Genomic DNA, 16,312 nt, shown 5'->3' with positions numbered 1-16,312 from the left:
CTGTCATTCCCCACTTTGGAAGTGAGGAATTTTCAAGCCCCACCTGATCAACTCCGTAAAATGGTAGCCTAATGTTAAAAAATGGTTCACACTGCATTTCCTGTCTTGGTCCGCTGGATAAGATGCTATTTTAATTAATTTGTAGGCTAGGTCTGTTTATGACTCCTATGTTTGTGTCTGGCTATTTTGTTTTAAATATATTATCTTGTCAAAAAAGAAAGGCATTAATAAAGATAACAACGATTTTTTTAAAGATAAAAAAACAACCCCCAAATGTCGTCCTGTTCACCCCCACACTTTGAGAACCACTGGCTTAGGCCTATACTTCAGACTAGGCCTATGCTTATGGTTTTTGTTAATATGAAAACTAATTTTCATTGTTGACATTTATTATTTTTATTATTACTAGGCTAGTATAGGCTACTTAATGCAGACTTTTCATAATATTATTTGAAACCATTGTTTTAAACGATGTAGGCCTAGTGTCCTGGCTACTGGCCTAGTTATTTTGGACAAAGCGTCTGCCAAATAGGCTACCATAACCACAACCATCAAGGAAAACGACATGAAGATACTGACCAGTCATATGCAAAATAAACATGCACTTTAGGTCAGCAGTAGCTTATCTGATTTACGCTATAGAATAAAATACAACAAAGATGTTATTTGCATTGTTTACAACAAGACTTCAAGAAACAAGACTTCACTTTACAACAAGACTTCACTTTTCTTTCAGACATTTTTAAACGTCAGTTTTCGCGGAACGTCAAATATTCTATGACAACAGAGACGGAAGTGGCGTGAATCTCGCGCAAGGAAGCCTTTCTGGCGCGCCAAATTTCAAAGGACTTCCTGGGAAAAGGACGCGAAAAAGGGGGACAACAGCGATTAAATAAAGTATAAATATCCCAGTTTGCAATTCCATTTTCTCAGTAAAAAGGTATGTTGGGAGTTCTTAATCATATATGCTTAAATTAAATGTAAAAAAACCCTGTAGTTTGATTGATATTTTGTGTGATTATGTAAGACGCCTTTTATGCCGACCGCAAGCTTTACCAAATAGTAGCCTACTAGCTGGCGTCAATGTTAGTTGGCTAGGCTAAGCTAAGCTAAGCACCGATTCTTCCAATGCGGTCCTACTGTTCGTGCGGATAACTAAGCTAACGTTACTTCCTATTGTACTTTTCGTATATGCTGTTGGCATGCAAATAACTTTCACGACATAAGCATGGCAATCGTTTTCAATTGCAAATGTCGTCACCCGAACATCTCAATGCATTTGACGATTCTCAAGGTTATCTTGCTTAGTGACATTAACGATTATTAATTTACGTGAAGTGATCTGGTGTTTTTCCATGCTAAAGTTAACGTTAGCTACCTAACGTTAACGCACAACAAACGTCAACATATTATATGCAAGGAAACAGGTTGCTATTGAATGAACCTCGATTTATGTATATAAGCTACATCCTAGTTCTTTATGCATGCTATTCTAGTGTGATCTTATTGCCACTACAACGACGACCTGTCTTTACAGTGTTACTGTTTGTTAAGTAACTATCTAGTCAACTGAAATCTATTAATCATAGTTAATTTAACTATGTCACTCACCTTCCATGTTAACTTTTAAAGTAGGTTTCATGATATTGCGTCGTGCTAACGAAGCTGAATTATAGACGTCCGAGCTTGCAGAGTAAATCTCATCCTTCAGTCAATCCTTCATAGTTTATCAGGTCAAGTCACCCTTAACGAGATTTTATTCCTCTCTTCTGTTTCTCTTAGGTGCAGGCACGTCACTTGACAAGACGCAAACTTTGTCATTTTAATTTTGACCAACAGACAAACCCTAACCTGTGTAGAAGACACGAGCGTTACACAGGCCATAGTAACTGCATTTCCATTTTCGTCAAACTGTCACTGTAACTGTTAGTTATTTGCTTGTGTAGACATGTACACGGGTGACGTTGTGTCCCCATTTTAAACGCTATTTTAAAGTTGTCACCAGTACAATTTCTCGCCTTAATATAAAAAATGTCTCGTATTTAAATGAAAACCAATAATATATTTAGTTGAGCACAGCTCAGGGCTTTATTCTGGCGAACTCGATCGGGTGCGGGAGGGGTTGTTGGGAGCCGCGATGCTGTCAGAAGTGCAGCCCTGCTTTCAGCTGCTGAGAATCGGCTCTTCCTCGTCCAACGGCGGCGCTCTACCGGACTCATCTCGGGACCTGTACACGTTTCGGCCTGCACTCACTCATTCAGTATTCAGGCTAGGCAGGGCGGCGGAGCTGTGCGATGTGACCCTGGATGCCGCCAATGTGTCTCGCATTCATGCAGAGCTGCACGCAGAGAAGGAGACCACTCTAAATGCAGAGGAGGGCTGGACAGTGCGGGTCAAGGATCGAAGCAGCTATGGTAAGCCCTGATTTATCGTCACATTCAATTACAGTCATGTTGGGTTTACTCTCTTGAGCTAATGGCATTCCGAGGATGTTTGGGTCCTTTGGTCAAACATTGCATTACAACACCCTATTCTCTTAAACAGACTCACATTCAATATTTGTTTAACATAATATTTCTTTTCTAGGCACCTGGGTCAATGATGCACGTTTGCAGCCTGGTGTTCAGTGGGAGCTTTCAGATGGTGACACCCTTGCTTTTGGTGGGCAGTCGGAACAAGGGAGCCCAGAGTTCTATTTCCTGTTCCAGAAAGTCTGTGTGCGCCCGCTCGATTTTGACGCCATCACCCTCCCGAAGGCGGGCTCCTTCTCCTCGGACCTCCAGAACCGCATCAGGACCAGTCAGGAGCGCAAGGTGGAGCCGCAGCTGGACATCAGCCGCCTGTCCATCAAGCGCGCCACCGTTATCCTCAACTCCATCGGCAGCCTGAGTAAGATCAACGGCAGTTGCTGGACCTTCCGCCGGGCCGACGGCACGTCCTCGCCGGCGTCCAGTCGCGTCGGTAGCCCCACGCCCACCTTCCTCATGCCCCCCTCTACGCCTCCGCCTCCGGCCGCGCCACCCGCCACCTCGTGCAGCACGTCGGCCAAGAGCCGCCGCAAGTCCGCCCACACGGTGCTCCTGGAGGATGACAGCACGGACGAGCAGGGGAACGTAATGTCGGTCGGCGAGGCCAGGCTGCGTGGCCGGAAGAGGCGCCGCCTCTACAAGTCCGAGTCTGAGGTCTTCCATCCGCCACTGGCCAAGCCTGAGCCAAGAGCTCCTACTCGGCCCCACATCAACATCACCTATGACAAGAACTCTCACTATAACAATCATAATCACCATCACGGTGAAGTCAGAATGGGCCAGCACATCATCGCCAACGTGCACATGCGACGTACAAGCGCCGACACCGCCTGTAACCGCAGCAACGGGGGCCGGGTCACCCCTGTGTTCCGCCAGCGGGAACCGAAGGGCCTGTCCCCGGCAACGCGGGGACGGAGGAGGTCTGCACCCTCGCCTATGTACTCCCCCCTGGTGGTGGGAGGAGAGAACTACAACCTGGCCTCGCCCTCCCTGAGGCTGGCCAGAGGAGGCAGGGAGAGGAACCAGTTCTCCCGCTTCCATGTCACTACAGGGTGAGACACCTCTCGATGGACTAATTTCCTGTTTACCCTTAAAACTGGGATTGTCAGCCCCTGGGCTATTTACAAATGAATGACACCTAATTAAACTATTCCTCAGATAAGGGCATGTATTTTAGTTGCGGTAGAACAGGCTCTGTCATGTTTATTTTTGAAAATGCCAAAGTGTGCACGATTGCTTTGTAGAGAGGTCCCTTTTACACCATGGATCCTCCCTTTGGCTCAGGCACTCAGTGCCAGTGTGGAATTTGTGGTGTACATCTAAAGAGCTGCTTAAGTGTTTACCTTTCATTTTGATGTGTGTAGGTTCTATTCTATTGATTAGAAAAAAAATGCACTGGAAATGTATGTACAAAATGACGAGTTTACCCTCCTCCCTCCTTCAGGAAGCGGCGCGGCCGACCCAGGAAGCACCCTCTTCCTCTGCGTCCATCTCTCCCCTCCCCTACCTCCTCCTCCTCTTCGTCCTCCTCTTCCTCCTCCTCTTCATCCTCCTCCTCCTCGTCGGATGACGACGACGACGAAGACGAGGAAGAGGAGCGGGCCCAAGGGGGCGGCACGGAGGCGTGCGCGGCCGGCCTGCGCTGCCGGCTCCCCCAGCAGGACACGGTGCAGTGGATCCAGTGCGACGACTGCGACGGCTGGTACCACGTGGACTGCCTGCGCTGCGCCCGCCCCTCGCTCCTGCTCGACCCCAACGCTGACTTTCACTGCGGCTGCCGCTAAGGCCTCATCCCTCCACCTCTCCACCCCCCCACACACACACACACACACGCACGCAAACGCGCACGCAAACGCAGACAAAGGTGTTCCTGCTTCCATACAGCAAAGACCGACCCAACTGATAAATGCAGAGGCTACTGCGACCAGCTACCCACTGCCACCCCCCCCCCCCCCCCCACACACACACACACGCACGCAAACGCAGACAAAGGTGTTCCTGCTTCCATACAGCAAAGACCGACCCCACTGATAAATGCAGAGGCTACTGCGACCAGCTACCCACTGCCACTGTCCATTTGTGCACACATTTAAAAGTACCCTGTGGCTTTAACATGGCATTGACCTGTACGCTGTCTGCTATGTGCTCACAGCCTACTCTGTACTGTGGATACACATTAACATGCACACAGTATGACGCCCCCTTTCGCTTTAGACTATCAGACTTGAGCACCAATTTCATTAGTGCCACAAACCCACACCACAGAGCCACTTTATCATCAGTGAAACCATTCATCCCCTAATGTTAAATGATATATTAACGCATAACACAAACACACACACACACACCTACTTTTTTGAAATCCAGAAATGTCTTAATTGTGTAACCTCACCTGTCACCATGGCCATGCACACATTGGGTCTCTGTCCATCAGGAATGTACACACACACACTCACAAGCCATCAGAGTCACTCACCCTACTCATCAGCTATTCTGTCTGACCTGGGCACAGTCCTGTAATTGGTTCAGATAAAGCTGTAATGAATTCCGTCAGCCAATTTAGTGTTGACTTAAAAGCGTTCCGTGGCAGCTTCCTTCCTGCCAGAGCGAGAGAGAGAGAGAGAGAGAGCCACTCATGGGGACCAGCTCCTGGCAACGCTGATGAAAACTCCGGCACAGGCGCGGCTGCATTAGAAGCGCACTGATCATTACGGTGGCAGGAGGAGAAGGGCTGATGCATTAAAGTGACTTTTTAAAAAGGCTTTTGTGGATCGTATTCCTGCATTTGAAGACTCATTCCCTCTCCCCCTTTGTAAAAAAAAGAGGCCATCGTGGGCTTCTTCTGGGAAATGGTCTGAAATGGTCTTTAAGGCTGAACTTTAATGGCGTGTGGCAGGCGTGTGTCGGGGAAATTACTCTCATCAATCACTTGCCCAGCAGAAAGTGGCGTTGGGATGCTTTAAAGGACTTCATCTTCATCTCGAGCCTCACATCACAGACTTTGATATGGAACACTTTATGATTCTCCTCACGTTGGGAAATGACCATCATTGCGTCGTAAATTTCAGTGGGCATTTACCTAAAGAGTGCCAGGAGCTGTGCTCAAGTTTTCAAACAGAGAACTTTGAGAGTGACTCGTGTTTACTATACCCTCAATGCAGTCGTAGGGACCAGGCCGCTTAGGCAGGCAGTAAGACTGAGGCTTGGGAAGCACATTTTTGTCATCTTCCTCTGGCATGTCTGTCTGGCAATTTGTATGTGTGTGGGTGTGTGTGTGCATGTGTTCGAGTAGTACTTTTGGGTGGCCCATTTAACACTGTCGTGTATGGTTCAAAGGGGGGGTGGGAGTAGCCCTTTGACGCTGGCGTTTAAAGCAAGCCTTGCGGTTGTGCAAATTATGAGGCCATTTTCTAACCAGATGTAATAATTAATCTAAAAGCTACAAGATGTTGTTTTGGCAGAAGAATGCGTTGTGTTTTGCTGTCCTTGCTAAACTGTATACCAGATTTTGTGACATTTCTTACAGATCAGTCCAGTACTGTGATTGTAATATTATGGGATATATTAATGCATAAAAACGCATAAGGAGCAGGTATTAATTAAGGGTCACATCTGCTGTCAGAAATTAAGCTTCTTGTGGAAAACAAAAATATTATATATTGTATTTTTCTTTCCATACGTCTTATTAACATAAGCTTCAACTTTTACAGGCGCTAACCTCACGTGTAGGAATATGTTGACTGCTATATCTAATCGATTTAAGCCGGTTTATATCTATGAATGTGTTTGTTTTCACACTGTCTTCACTTTACGAAAATGGATCAGAACCATTGTAATCTGCATGCCTTTCACAGTGTTGGGCTATGAGGTGCGAGGGAAATCGGCCTGAATAAAATATTTAAAAGAGAGGTGATTGTGTTGCAAATGTATGTCTTTAGAAGCTATGCGCCTGCTCAGTATTCATGAATTGTCTGGTTATTTTCATATTATGCATGTTTCCCCCAGTTCTGTCAAATTATAAGCCTCTCTCTGATCCATTATGGTTACTGTCATGCAAATAGTTTAATCTAACAAATGCCTGACAAGAGGTGAATATTAAGAGAATAAAGCAGTAGAGTTTTAACACATACACAACAGTTGGATATGCTAGTCATGTGAGACATTTTTAAAAATTCAATATGTCCTTCAAAAATTCACCCAGCTGACCTCTTGGTGCCTTATCATTCTATCAAACCCTCTTAAGGGCTCCTGACAGGTCAGTTAGGACGTGAATGACAGCTGTAATAAAGCTTCGCCTGATTAGAATCCAAAGGAATGTCCTTAGCCTAAAAGCCACGTTTGTGAATATTAGGTCAGCGTGAGCACGGGCAAGTTTTTTTTACGGGGTGACCGAGTGCACATTATCGTCTGCTGTGGTGAGCGTTATATATAATACCTCGTGGTGAGGGTTGGCAACGTGGGATGGACAGTCGGGAAGGTTTTGACTGGTGCTGTTCTGTCCGTGTTTCCATAGCAACTCCTGAGACACTCGCTCCAGTGGCGATGAGTGAAGGGTCCTGGGGGACGGAAAAGGTGAGAAAGAAAAGAAAAAGGGTTTGGTACTTTCAGCCTAAGGAGGTAATTTCAAGAGCCGAGGGAGTAGAGTAGATTCAGAAAATGGAGGAAGTGGCACGGGCAGGTGAGGGTCTCAACAACATGGTCGCTGTATTGTATGTGTTTCTATTTGTGTCCAACAGGGGGCACTGCTGGTCCGTTGCAATATACTGTAGGCCTAGGCTACGGCTCTGGTTGCCATTCATGTGAGTTCCCAGAGACAACGTGGCACAAACGCACACATAAACTTGGTAATAATAATAACTATAACAGTGTTGCTGTTTATGTAACTTATAATGAGACATCATAAATAGTGCAAAGTTTCATCTCAGTGGGCACCTTGGGGGTGTTTTGCCCACACATAAACCAACCACACAGATTGTGTCAGACAAATGGGGCGAAACCAACCCAGAAGCAAACGCATTGTTAAGCTCAGTGCATCCGCAGGGCAGCCCATTCAGATCAGAGAGAGAGGAGAGCTGATCTGGGATCAGGCTGACGGGTTCTCAGAGAAGCAGAGTGTGTACAGTGACTGATGTGATTGACGTTCTTACTGCTGCTAATGGGATCACACAATGTCTTCTGCCTCCTCTCCTCAAGGCCAGCCCCACGGCACCCTTTCTCACCATCTCTTTATCTCCCCCTCTCGCCTCCCTCCATCCTTCTTACTCTCTATCTCTGACTCACCTATGCTTTAATCATCTTTCTTTTTCCATGCACCACTTAGTCTATGGAGTTCCTGATCTGCCTCTCGATCTGTTCACCTTATTTTGATCTGTCTCTTTCACGTCTACCCCCACTCCCTCCCTCTCATTCAGTCCGCAGGGGGGATTTTGTAAAATCAAACCATTTCCTCCTGACCTGAATATTACCTCCAGTTGGTGAGTTGCCAGTGTGAGTCAGGGGGGAACAAAATTACTAGAGTGCTTCCATTTGTGTGCAGGTAATCTCTCTGCACAATGGCGGATCTGTGTTACAGGATGACACCACTGGGCATTTATCATCAGTTAACGGGAAAACTGCCAGACATTTGTTTTGACCAGTAGTTTAAACATGACCAACTGTGCACGAAAAGTGGAGCTGCGATTTCAAAACCCCAGGGACCGTCATGAAACTTGAGCACTCCTGCCTTCAACTCGCCTCGCTTCAGTTGAGCACGGCTGGAAAATGAACGCAAACAATGGGGCTGTCTGAGAGGCTGTGCAAATGAAATATGCAACAGCTTTGTGGGATAAGAAATGTATTCCGTTTGTTCCCTGGAAGCACCCAAATCCACAATTCAAAGTCTACTTTGCACTCACGAGCGGAATATAAACACGTCAAAAGAGGAAACGGTCGAGTTGCCCTTTAACGACAAGCCTTGTGAATGCCTTTCATGTGACGTGTGGTATTGGTGCGTGCAGGGCCTGTCATGACAAACCAGTAGGACTGGTTCCGCCACTGATGACAAATCTGCCATTTTGCCTTAATGGCTGCGCTCATTTTCCACTCTGCTCTCCGTCTTGTAGAAGTAGGTCTGCCATAAAGACACGCAATGGACCGAAGCCAAGTGCAGATTGATGGGCCAGCAGGCATGAATCAGACTGACTCACAAATCAGGACGAAGATGCTGAAGTGACATCTGACATTCTCACATTTACAGTTGGTGGAACTGGTAGGGTGCAGCGCACTTCTTGCGCCGGCAGAGCGGACTAATAAGTGACCTCAAATTAGTTTGGCTCTGCTCACGGCTGAAGTTAGTGGAACCGCCTGGCCCCTCCGACGCCATGCCAAGACAAAGTCATAATTGTTATTTCTCGACTCCTGAATTTCAAGAGGTGGCACATGTCACTCTCCTGCCCTGATTCTATTTGCCCATCTTGTCGGTTTCTATGTGGTCTCTCCGCACACCCCTACTCCTTATGTCCATCTCTTTCTTTGATGTCCCAGACAGATGGAAATCTGGAGGTTGAGGTGCGTGACCCACCCAAACCTATAAGCCAAAGCTAATGGAATTCTTCACCCTTGGCTGCCTTCATTGCACCATTCTTTTACTATGTAACTAGTAGCATCTCTTTGGGGGTTGGATGTGTTGTCTTGGCAGCCTTCATGGCTCCATTCTTTAATTCTGTAACTAGTATCTCTGCTCGGGTTGGATGCGTTGTCTGTGAGCCTGGTTTGAACTAACCTATCTCGAGCTCTGCTCTAATGAAGTTGAACCTGAGACAAGGGGACGTGCCCGAACCAATCTCAGGTCGCAAATGATGGCTGCACTCTCTTCCCCCTGAGGCATATTAGCCACAGAAAAGGAAATCCCAGCATCTATTATTCTGAGGAAATGGACCAGCGCCCCTCCGGAGGACTCCACTGGCAGTCTTCCCAGCTTAATTTAGCTCCCATGTAGAGTACTAGAGGAGTCTGTGTTGACTCCCAGACATGACATGTTATCTTACCCACACCTCTGCTCGGATGTCGTCGAGCCCTCAAAGTTGTAAGTGTGGTTGTGAGACAGGAAATGCACTCAGTGCCTCGCCCGGTAACTCAGAATCCATTTCTCTGGACCATTTGAGAATTTCAATGTTGTGTGAAATAGATAGGGCAGATGCTCTTCTGAAACCAGAATGACACAAACCCTCGTGTTCATCCTGTCCGTTATTACGCTTAGGCGATGAGCACAATGGCTGTGTCGATGTCTTACAAAAAATGACCTTGTCAGCTTTATGTCAGATCACTCTCACCTTGCCTGAAGTTTCCTCCCCCAAAAGCTGTAATAAAAATGAGAGACTATTACATCTAGGGCTGCTCTCGCCCTTTTCCTGTAAATGGATGGACACACGGCAAAACCACATGGCCTGATTTACGTGCTGTTAAAATAGACTCCCTGTCCTCTCAGTGGCGCGGCAACGATCTGCCGAAATGACCTCCTCCTTCTACTCCGAGGAAGAGCTGACATCTGTACGCTTTGGACCATTCATTCAATATTCATTACCCTTCCAATTACCTTGCTCTCTCTCAGTGATTAGGGCCACTGTAAAGGGGAGTGCTATCGCTCACTCTAAACAGCACCTCTGCTGGCCCAGATTCAGTTAAGACTCAACAGTACTCATCGCCTATAGCAAATCTCATATCACCAAGAAAAATGGATTTTGTTTTTACGTACCCTCGTCAAATTCTCCCCATCACAATTAATCCAACGCAAGCTCACAGTGGTAAGTTTACTGATGTCTGCCCAGGACCTGTGTGCTTTTTTATGGAAAGAGCCGTGGCTAAGCCCGGGAGTTCTGGCACCATGTGAGTAAGTGTGGCTGTAATTGGACCAGACAGTTGGCCGACACCTCATCAGGCATTAGACTCATCGATGACGGCTGCGCGCTCCGCCAGGGCTAGTGGCCAGGCTAATATTTTGAGGCAGAAAGAGACGGTTGGCCTCAGATGCTCCAGAGAGTAAATAAGACTCGCAAGGTAGAAACACACTAGTCTTGACCTCACAAACCTACACACACCTGAGCAACGTTGCTTAATGCTTAATGTATTGCTTAATGTACTGTAAAACAGTTTAAATATTTATATTGGTATACCATTTGAATATGTTCTGTTCTGATGAATGCGGAGATACTGTACACATTAACATACATTAACAAACATTTCTGCCTGCAAGACTTTCGAACTTCAGCAACTTCGAAATGAGGTTCACATTCTATGCGGTTTCCTGTACACTAATGTGCCCATAATGATAAATGATAGACCATGCAAGCGTATATAATTAAGTTCATGTATACATAATGACAATTATTACAGTGCATTGCTGTGTTACTGTTGTTCAGAGTTAATGCCTTGTTAATTAATTTGACCGCCCACTGTATGGCATGTGATTAATGATTGTGGCTATGTGAGAGGACCATTTCTCATTAACAGGTTTTAGATCAGATGAAGCCTTTGCTGCCGGAACATAATGAAAAATACACTCCATCTGTGTGTAGCCACAAAATTAAATAAAGATGTGTTTGGTTATTCCCTCTCCTTTGAGTGGTCCTGCCGAGCAGCTTGCGATGTTTCTGTTTTACATAGTCCTGTCTTCTTCCATTGCCAGAGATGTCTTTCGTTTCGGGCTAGCTAACTCTGCTAACAGGAAGCTCGCACATGTGGTTTCCATTCTGCTGCAGTGATCTTATTAGGGTCGCTTACATTTCAACACCTGTACACACACACACACACACACACACACACACACACACACACACACACACACACACACACACACACTCAGCTGTTCATCATACATACTTACACGTTCATAAATATGCACACGTGTGCTCTGTAAACACGTCACAGTGCGCCGCTTACCCCAAAACACACACAGTGGATTTACTGCACGTTGGGTGAGGATCCCATTCTGACACTAAGCTGATCAGGTTAGACAATGGCTCTGTCCACCATGGCACTGCTGTATCGCAACACGGCCCGCCTGATCCCATTTCATTTGTTTCATGGTGGGCTTAGCGCTTTACAGCTGGGGATTATCACAGCATAGCTATTATCAGTCATACTTAGATTACCCCTCTCCCTCCCCAACAGGAAGCCAAGCTGTCGCGACTGGAGGTGTCCCTAAAATAGTTGGCTGGAGAGACGTCGAACCCCCCCCCGCTTTTTGTGTCCTCGTTGTAGTTGTTGGTTGTTGGGTTCGCAACTTGGCATGGCAAGCATAATATTACTCTGTGCCTCAGTGTGTGATCTGTTAACTCCACAGGGCCGAGACATTTCACACATGTCGAAGGGTAAAACAATACCGACCCAAAGGTCCTGGGCAATTACGCTGTTGGATGGCAAGGAGAAATTGTGCGTGCATTTGTGAGGGAGTGCATGTGTGTGCCTGTGTGTGTCTCTCTGTGTGTGTGTTTGTGTCTCTGTGTGTGAGGAAGAGGCTAGGGGAGAGGGAGAGAGAGGAACAGGGGAGAGAAAGACAGGAAAGGGGAAAGAATGGCAGGAAAAAGGTAGCTCGTTCGCAGACAAAAAATGAACCTGGGCTCTTCAGTCCGTTCAAGCCCTGCTCTCGTAATCCCTCTCCAAATGTTGTTTGTGCACCCCCCCAAACACACACACACACACACACACACACACACACACACACACACACACACCTCCACCCCCCCCCCCCCCCTCCACCTCCCATGGGGCGTGAGTCCGTTTTTCTATTTATGGAGGAGAGCTGAGAGGATGTGAGCTGATCAGAAGCCCAGAGAAAGGAAGAGAGAGGGAGCGAGAGAGGGGTGTGAAAGAGATGTGGAGGGAGTGAGAGACTCAGAGAGAGGTAGAGGGAGAGAAACAGAGAGAGAGAGAGTGAGTGTGAGAGCAAGCCTGCCATTGTGTTTCCCAGAGAACTGAGATTTTCTCTCTTTTTTGGGGTGGGGTGGGGTGGGGGGGGATATGGAGAATGTGGCCAATGCCAAACACACAAACACTGAACAGATGCACAATTAAAACAGGAAAATAGGCAGAACGTGGGGAGACGTGGGGAGAGCAGATGCGCTACGCCTTCTGCCTGAACCTCTCCGCATGGATGCCTCAAAAAGCTCACATGCCATACAGGAGCTTGCATGACACACACACACACACACATACACACACACACACACACACACTCACGCTCACAGTTACCTTCAGAAGTAGCACATGGACGTGGATTTGACACCTTTCTGAAGCATACATAAGAGGACAGGTGGGTTGGCGCTTCCTCTCTGCCTCCTCCGCCATCTTGCTCCCACATTTATTGCTCCCTTCACTTGAACACAAACACACACAGACAAACAGTGTTGTGTATCTCTGTAAATTGTGATCGCACGCACACACACACAGAAACAGTGTATGTATGCGTGCGATCACAATTTACAGAGATACACAACTCTCCCATACACACACACACACACACACACAAACACACACACACACACACACACACACACACAGACACACAGACACACAACCATACCCTCATCGCCAGAGACTGTAACTCACACAGTTTCTTTTCAGCTCTTGGCATGAGGGATGTTAATGAGCCGAGACACTTGGACATGTGGTAAACATGGAGGACGACAGCCAACTAATGATAGGCCTCAGAGGGGTGGTGGGAGAGGATGTAGACAGACAGAGGAGAGCAGAGGAGACGAGTGGAGCGCGGGATGAACAGAATGTGAAATATGAGGCGCGGAGAGGACAGGCATGACGGACATCAAGAGATGGGAGTGGGGTGGGGGGACAGAGAGAGTGCCCGTGATGAAGTGAATTTGGGAGAAATACGAGAACGCAGGAGAACAGAGACATCAACATAGCGCTGAGGGGATAGATAAGAATGGAGAGAGAGAAGCCAAGAGAGAGAGAGAGAGAGAGAGCGACGGTGACGGTGACGGAGGGCAGGGGACGAAGGCAAAGGAGGAAGACAGAAGAAGAGGAAGGGAAAGGAGAGAAAGAAAGAGACAGAGTGAGAGAGAGAGAGAGAGAGGGGGGTATTTTGGGAGGTGTGAGAACGTTTTCTCCCACAGGCTTGGTGTCTCTCTGCAGCCCCTTTAATGTCTTTAATTAAAGAGAGCAACGTTATCTGCCGCTCCCTGCGAGTGTCATTACCAAAGCAACACTTAGGCTGGCCGCCGCTAATGGGGCCTGCAGATGCATGGGGCTCAACTCCTAATGATGTACCAGCCGCAAGAAAGGGAGAGCCACAGAGGTTGGGGAGATGGTTAAAAAAAAAAAAAAAGGGAGGAAGGTGTGTTTCTGTGTGTGTGCGTACATGCGCTTGTGTGTGTGTTTGTGTGTGAATGTGTCTATCTGTGGGTGTTTGTGTGCCTGGGATATTCATTGTCTTTTTTTGCAATTCGAATGATTATGCATCTATGTGTGTATGTTGTGTTTGTGTAAGCGTTTCTTTGTGTGTTTATTTTGTGGTGTGTGTGTGTGTATTTATTTCTGTTGTATTTAAGACAGACTTTATGAGAGTGTGTACAAGTAGTGTTGCACATGTCTTTGTGTGTGTGTGTGTGTGTGTGTGTGTGTGTGTGTGTGTGTATGTGTGTGGGAGGCTCTGAATTTGTGTCGGTATTTATGAGAGTGTATGTACGCACAGTTCACAGCCAATATCTTTGCATGTAAGTGTGTGTGTGTGTGTGTGTGTGTGTGTGTGTGTGTGGCACCGCTGCTGTTACAGGGAGGGCTGCAAATTTTGAGATCAACACTTCAAAGAGAGAAGCCGGGCTGACGCCAGCCGAGAGTTATGCCCGGGGAGGTGTCGCCGCGCGGCTGATCCATGATCACATTAAGCGACAGCCCGTTTAATCAATCAGGGGCCTTCCAGCCAAGCTCCGACCACTGGGGCAATCTCTCAAATGGGCCCGAACAGGGGGAGAGCCGAGGGGGAAGAGAGAGAGAGAGAGAGAGAGAGAGAGAGAGAGAGAGAGAGAGCAGGGAGAGATGGAGAGCAAGGAGAGGATGCTTCAATAGAAATGGATGGGGAGGGATGGAGGGAGGGGAGGAGGGAGGGAAGGAGGGTTGGATGTGAAGGCGGACTGTTATTCTCGTCGTTGCCCATTTCAATAGGTGGAATGCATCTGTGCCAGGGTTTAGGTTGAGGTTTTGCCACCGTGCAGCGCTCAGATTGCCCATTACCATAACATATAGCCCATTACCATAATGATTATCCAGGGAGTGCGAAAGCAGAGGTGGGCTGAAGGATTATATGTGTGTCTGTGTGGGAGTGTGTGTGTGTGATTTCATGCGCCACAGCCATGAACTGTGACCCAAGCTGATTTATTGGGTATCCGTAATAAAACGTTTACATATGTCCCAGTGCCAGGACACTTTTAGGCAGCTCGGATTGTTCCATGGCCCACCCGCAGAGCACATCTTACTTTGTCTTTGTCAGGCTGACATTTGTTGTTGTTCTTTTTAATAGGGTGATGTTAGGCAGAGGATGTATTTGTGGCATATCTGACACAGGCCCACAGCTTCTGCTGATGACCACAGCCCGATCATGTATGGCTGATGTAAGTGGCAGGTAATACTGGCCTCCATACATGCAGTGGAGATGGAGTCAACAAAAGTCGAGGGCTCCAGTGGTGAGGTAAGAGCAGCTCAGCTTATGACCCCGTATACCACTCCACTCGCTCCTGTTTTAATGAGGTGCTGGGCGAGGAGGAAGTTTTAAAGGGCCTTGCCTTTTTCTTTCTCTCTGCCTTTGTGGCACTAGATTTTTTTGAGGAGGGGAATTTTCTAACCCTCTTGTCATGCCGCTCAACACCGCAAAACATGCTGAGGCGGGCAACTGTGAGTGGTGCACTGTATCTGAATATATTTGTGCCCTCATTCAAAATGATGTGAAAACAGCCAGCCAGCCTCCATTCAGCATTTGGGGACAAAAGAGGCAAGAAAAGACTAAAGGAAATAAGACAGAGAGGGAGAAAGAGAGAGAGAGAGAGAGACGGAGAGAAGAAATCAAGCAGATTTCTTTAACCCAGCCATGGAGGACATGCTATTTGTCCTGATAATGTCCTTTAAACTTGCCCTTAGCCATGAGGCACCTGGCCTCTGTACCGCTGGCTAGATTGAGTTCGGCTCTCCTCGGCCGTCTGCTGTGATCGCCTATCCATCATATTACCTTAGCAACAGGAGTAGGGTCATTACTGAAATGGAGTCGCCTCTGCAGATGTTTGTGAATTGACGGATTATCCCGAACCCGTATAGGCCTCTCCTGCGTTTGCAAGAGGGCAACAAATCTTCGCCTGTTGCTTCTAATCACATTTCAAACACGCAGAGCCTCAACCCCTGTGAGTGTGGGAGTGAAAGGGAGATCCACATAGAAAATTCATGGACTTTTTTATGATTAGGGAAACAATAACAGCAGGAGCCTTCGCAGGACTCCAGTGGGAGGACTAGCGACGTTAGCAGACACACAATAGGCCATCCAAGGCTGACAGACCGCGGGGAGTGGGAGTTGATATATATCTCACCCTGCGAGGAGATTGAAGAGCCAAGGCCAGAGAGTCATTCTGTGCATGGCAATCAACTCTGTGTGTGTGTGTGTGTGTGTGTGTGTGAGAGAGAGAGAGAGAGAGAGAGAGAGAGAGAGAGAGAGAGAGAGTGAGTGTATGCAAGTGAGCTCGTGTGCCTGTGCTCGTTTGTGGGTGTGCGTTCGTGTGCGCAATTACATCAAACAGTCAACAGATGGC

The 16,312-nt window shown here is 47.3% G+C and overlaps 1 protein-coding gene across 1 annotated transcript; it reads left to right on the top strand.

Moving 5' to 3' along the window:
• Positions 1-850: 850 nt before the first annotated feature.
• On the top strand, positions 851-4,471 carry tcf19l (transcription factor 19 (SC1), like). Its single transcript, XM_076301981.1, has 4 exons — positions 851-940; positions 1,783-2,414; positions 2,587-3,580; positions 3,973-4,471. Exons 2-4 carry the CDS (start codon positions 2,138-2,140, stop codon positions 4,310-4,312), a joined length of 1,611 nt encoding a protein of 536 aa, XP_076158096.1. The 5' UTR covers positions 851-940; positions 1,783-2,137; the 3' UTR covers positions 4,313-4,471.
• The last annotated feature ends 11,841 nt before the right edge of the window (positions 4,472-16,312 follow it).

The sequence above is a fragment of the Alosa pseudoharengus genome, unplaced genomic scaffold, assembly GCF_046254945.1.
Source record: "Alosa pseudoharengus isolate Yale_2024_CS ecotype anadromous, Long Island Sound unplaced genomic scaffold, YU_APseudo_1.1 YU_APseudo_1.1_scf_23, whole genome shotgun sequence".
In the NCBI taxonomy this organism is placed as follows: domain Eukaryota; kingdom Metazoa; phylum Chordata; class Actinopteri; order Clupeiformes; family Clupeidae; genus Alosa; species Alosa pseudoharengus.
Note: the sequence above shows the minus strand (reverse complement) of the source record. Positions and strands in the feature narration are given on the sequence as shown.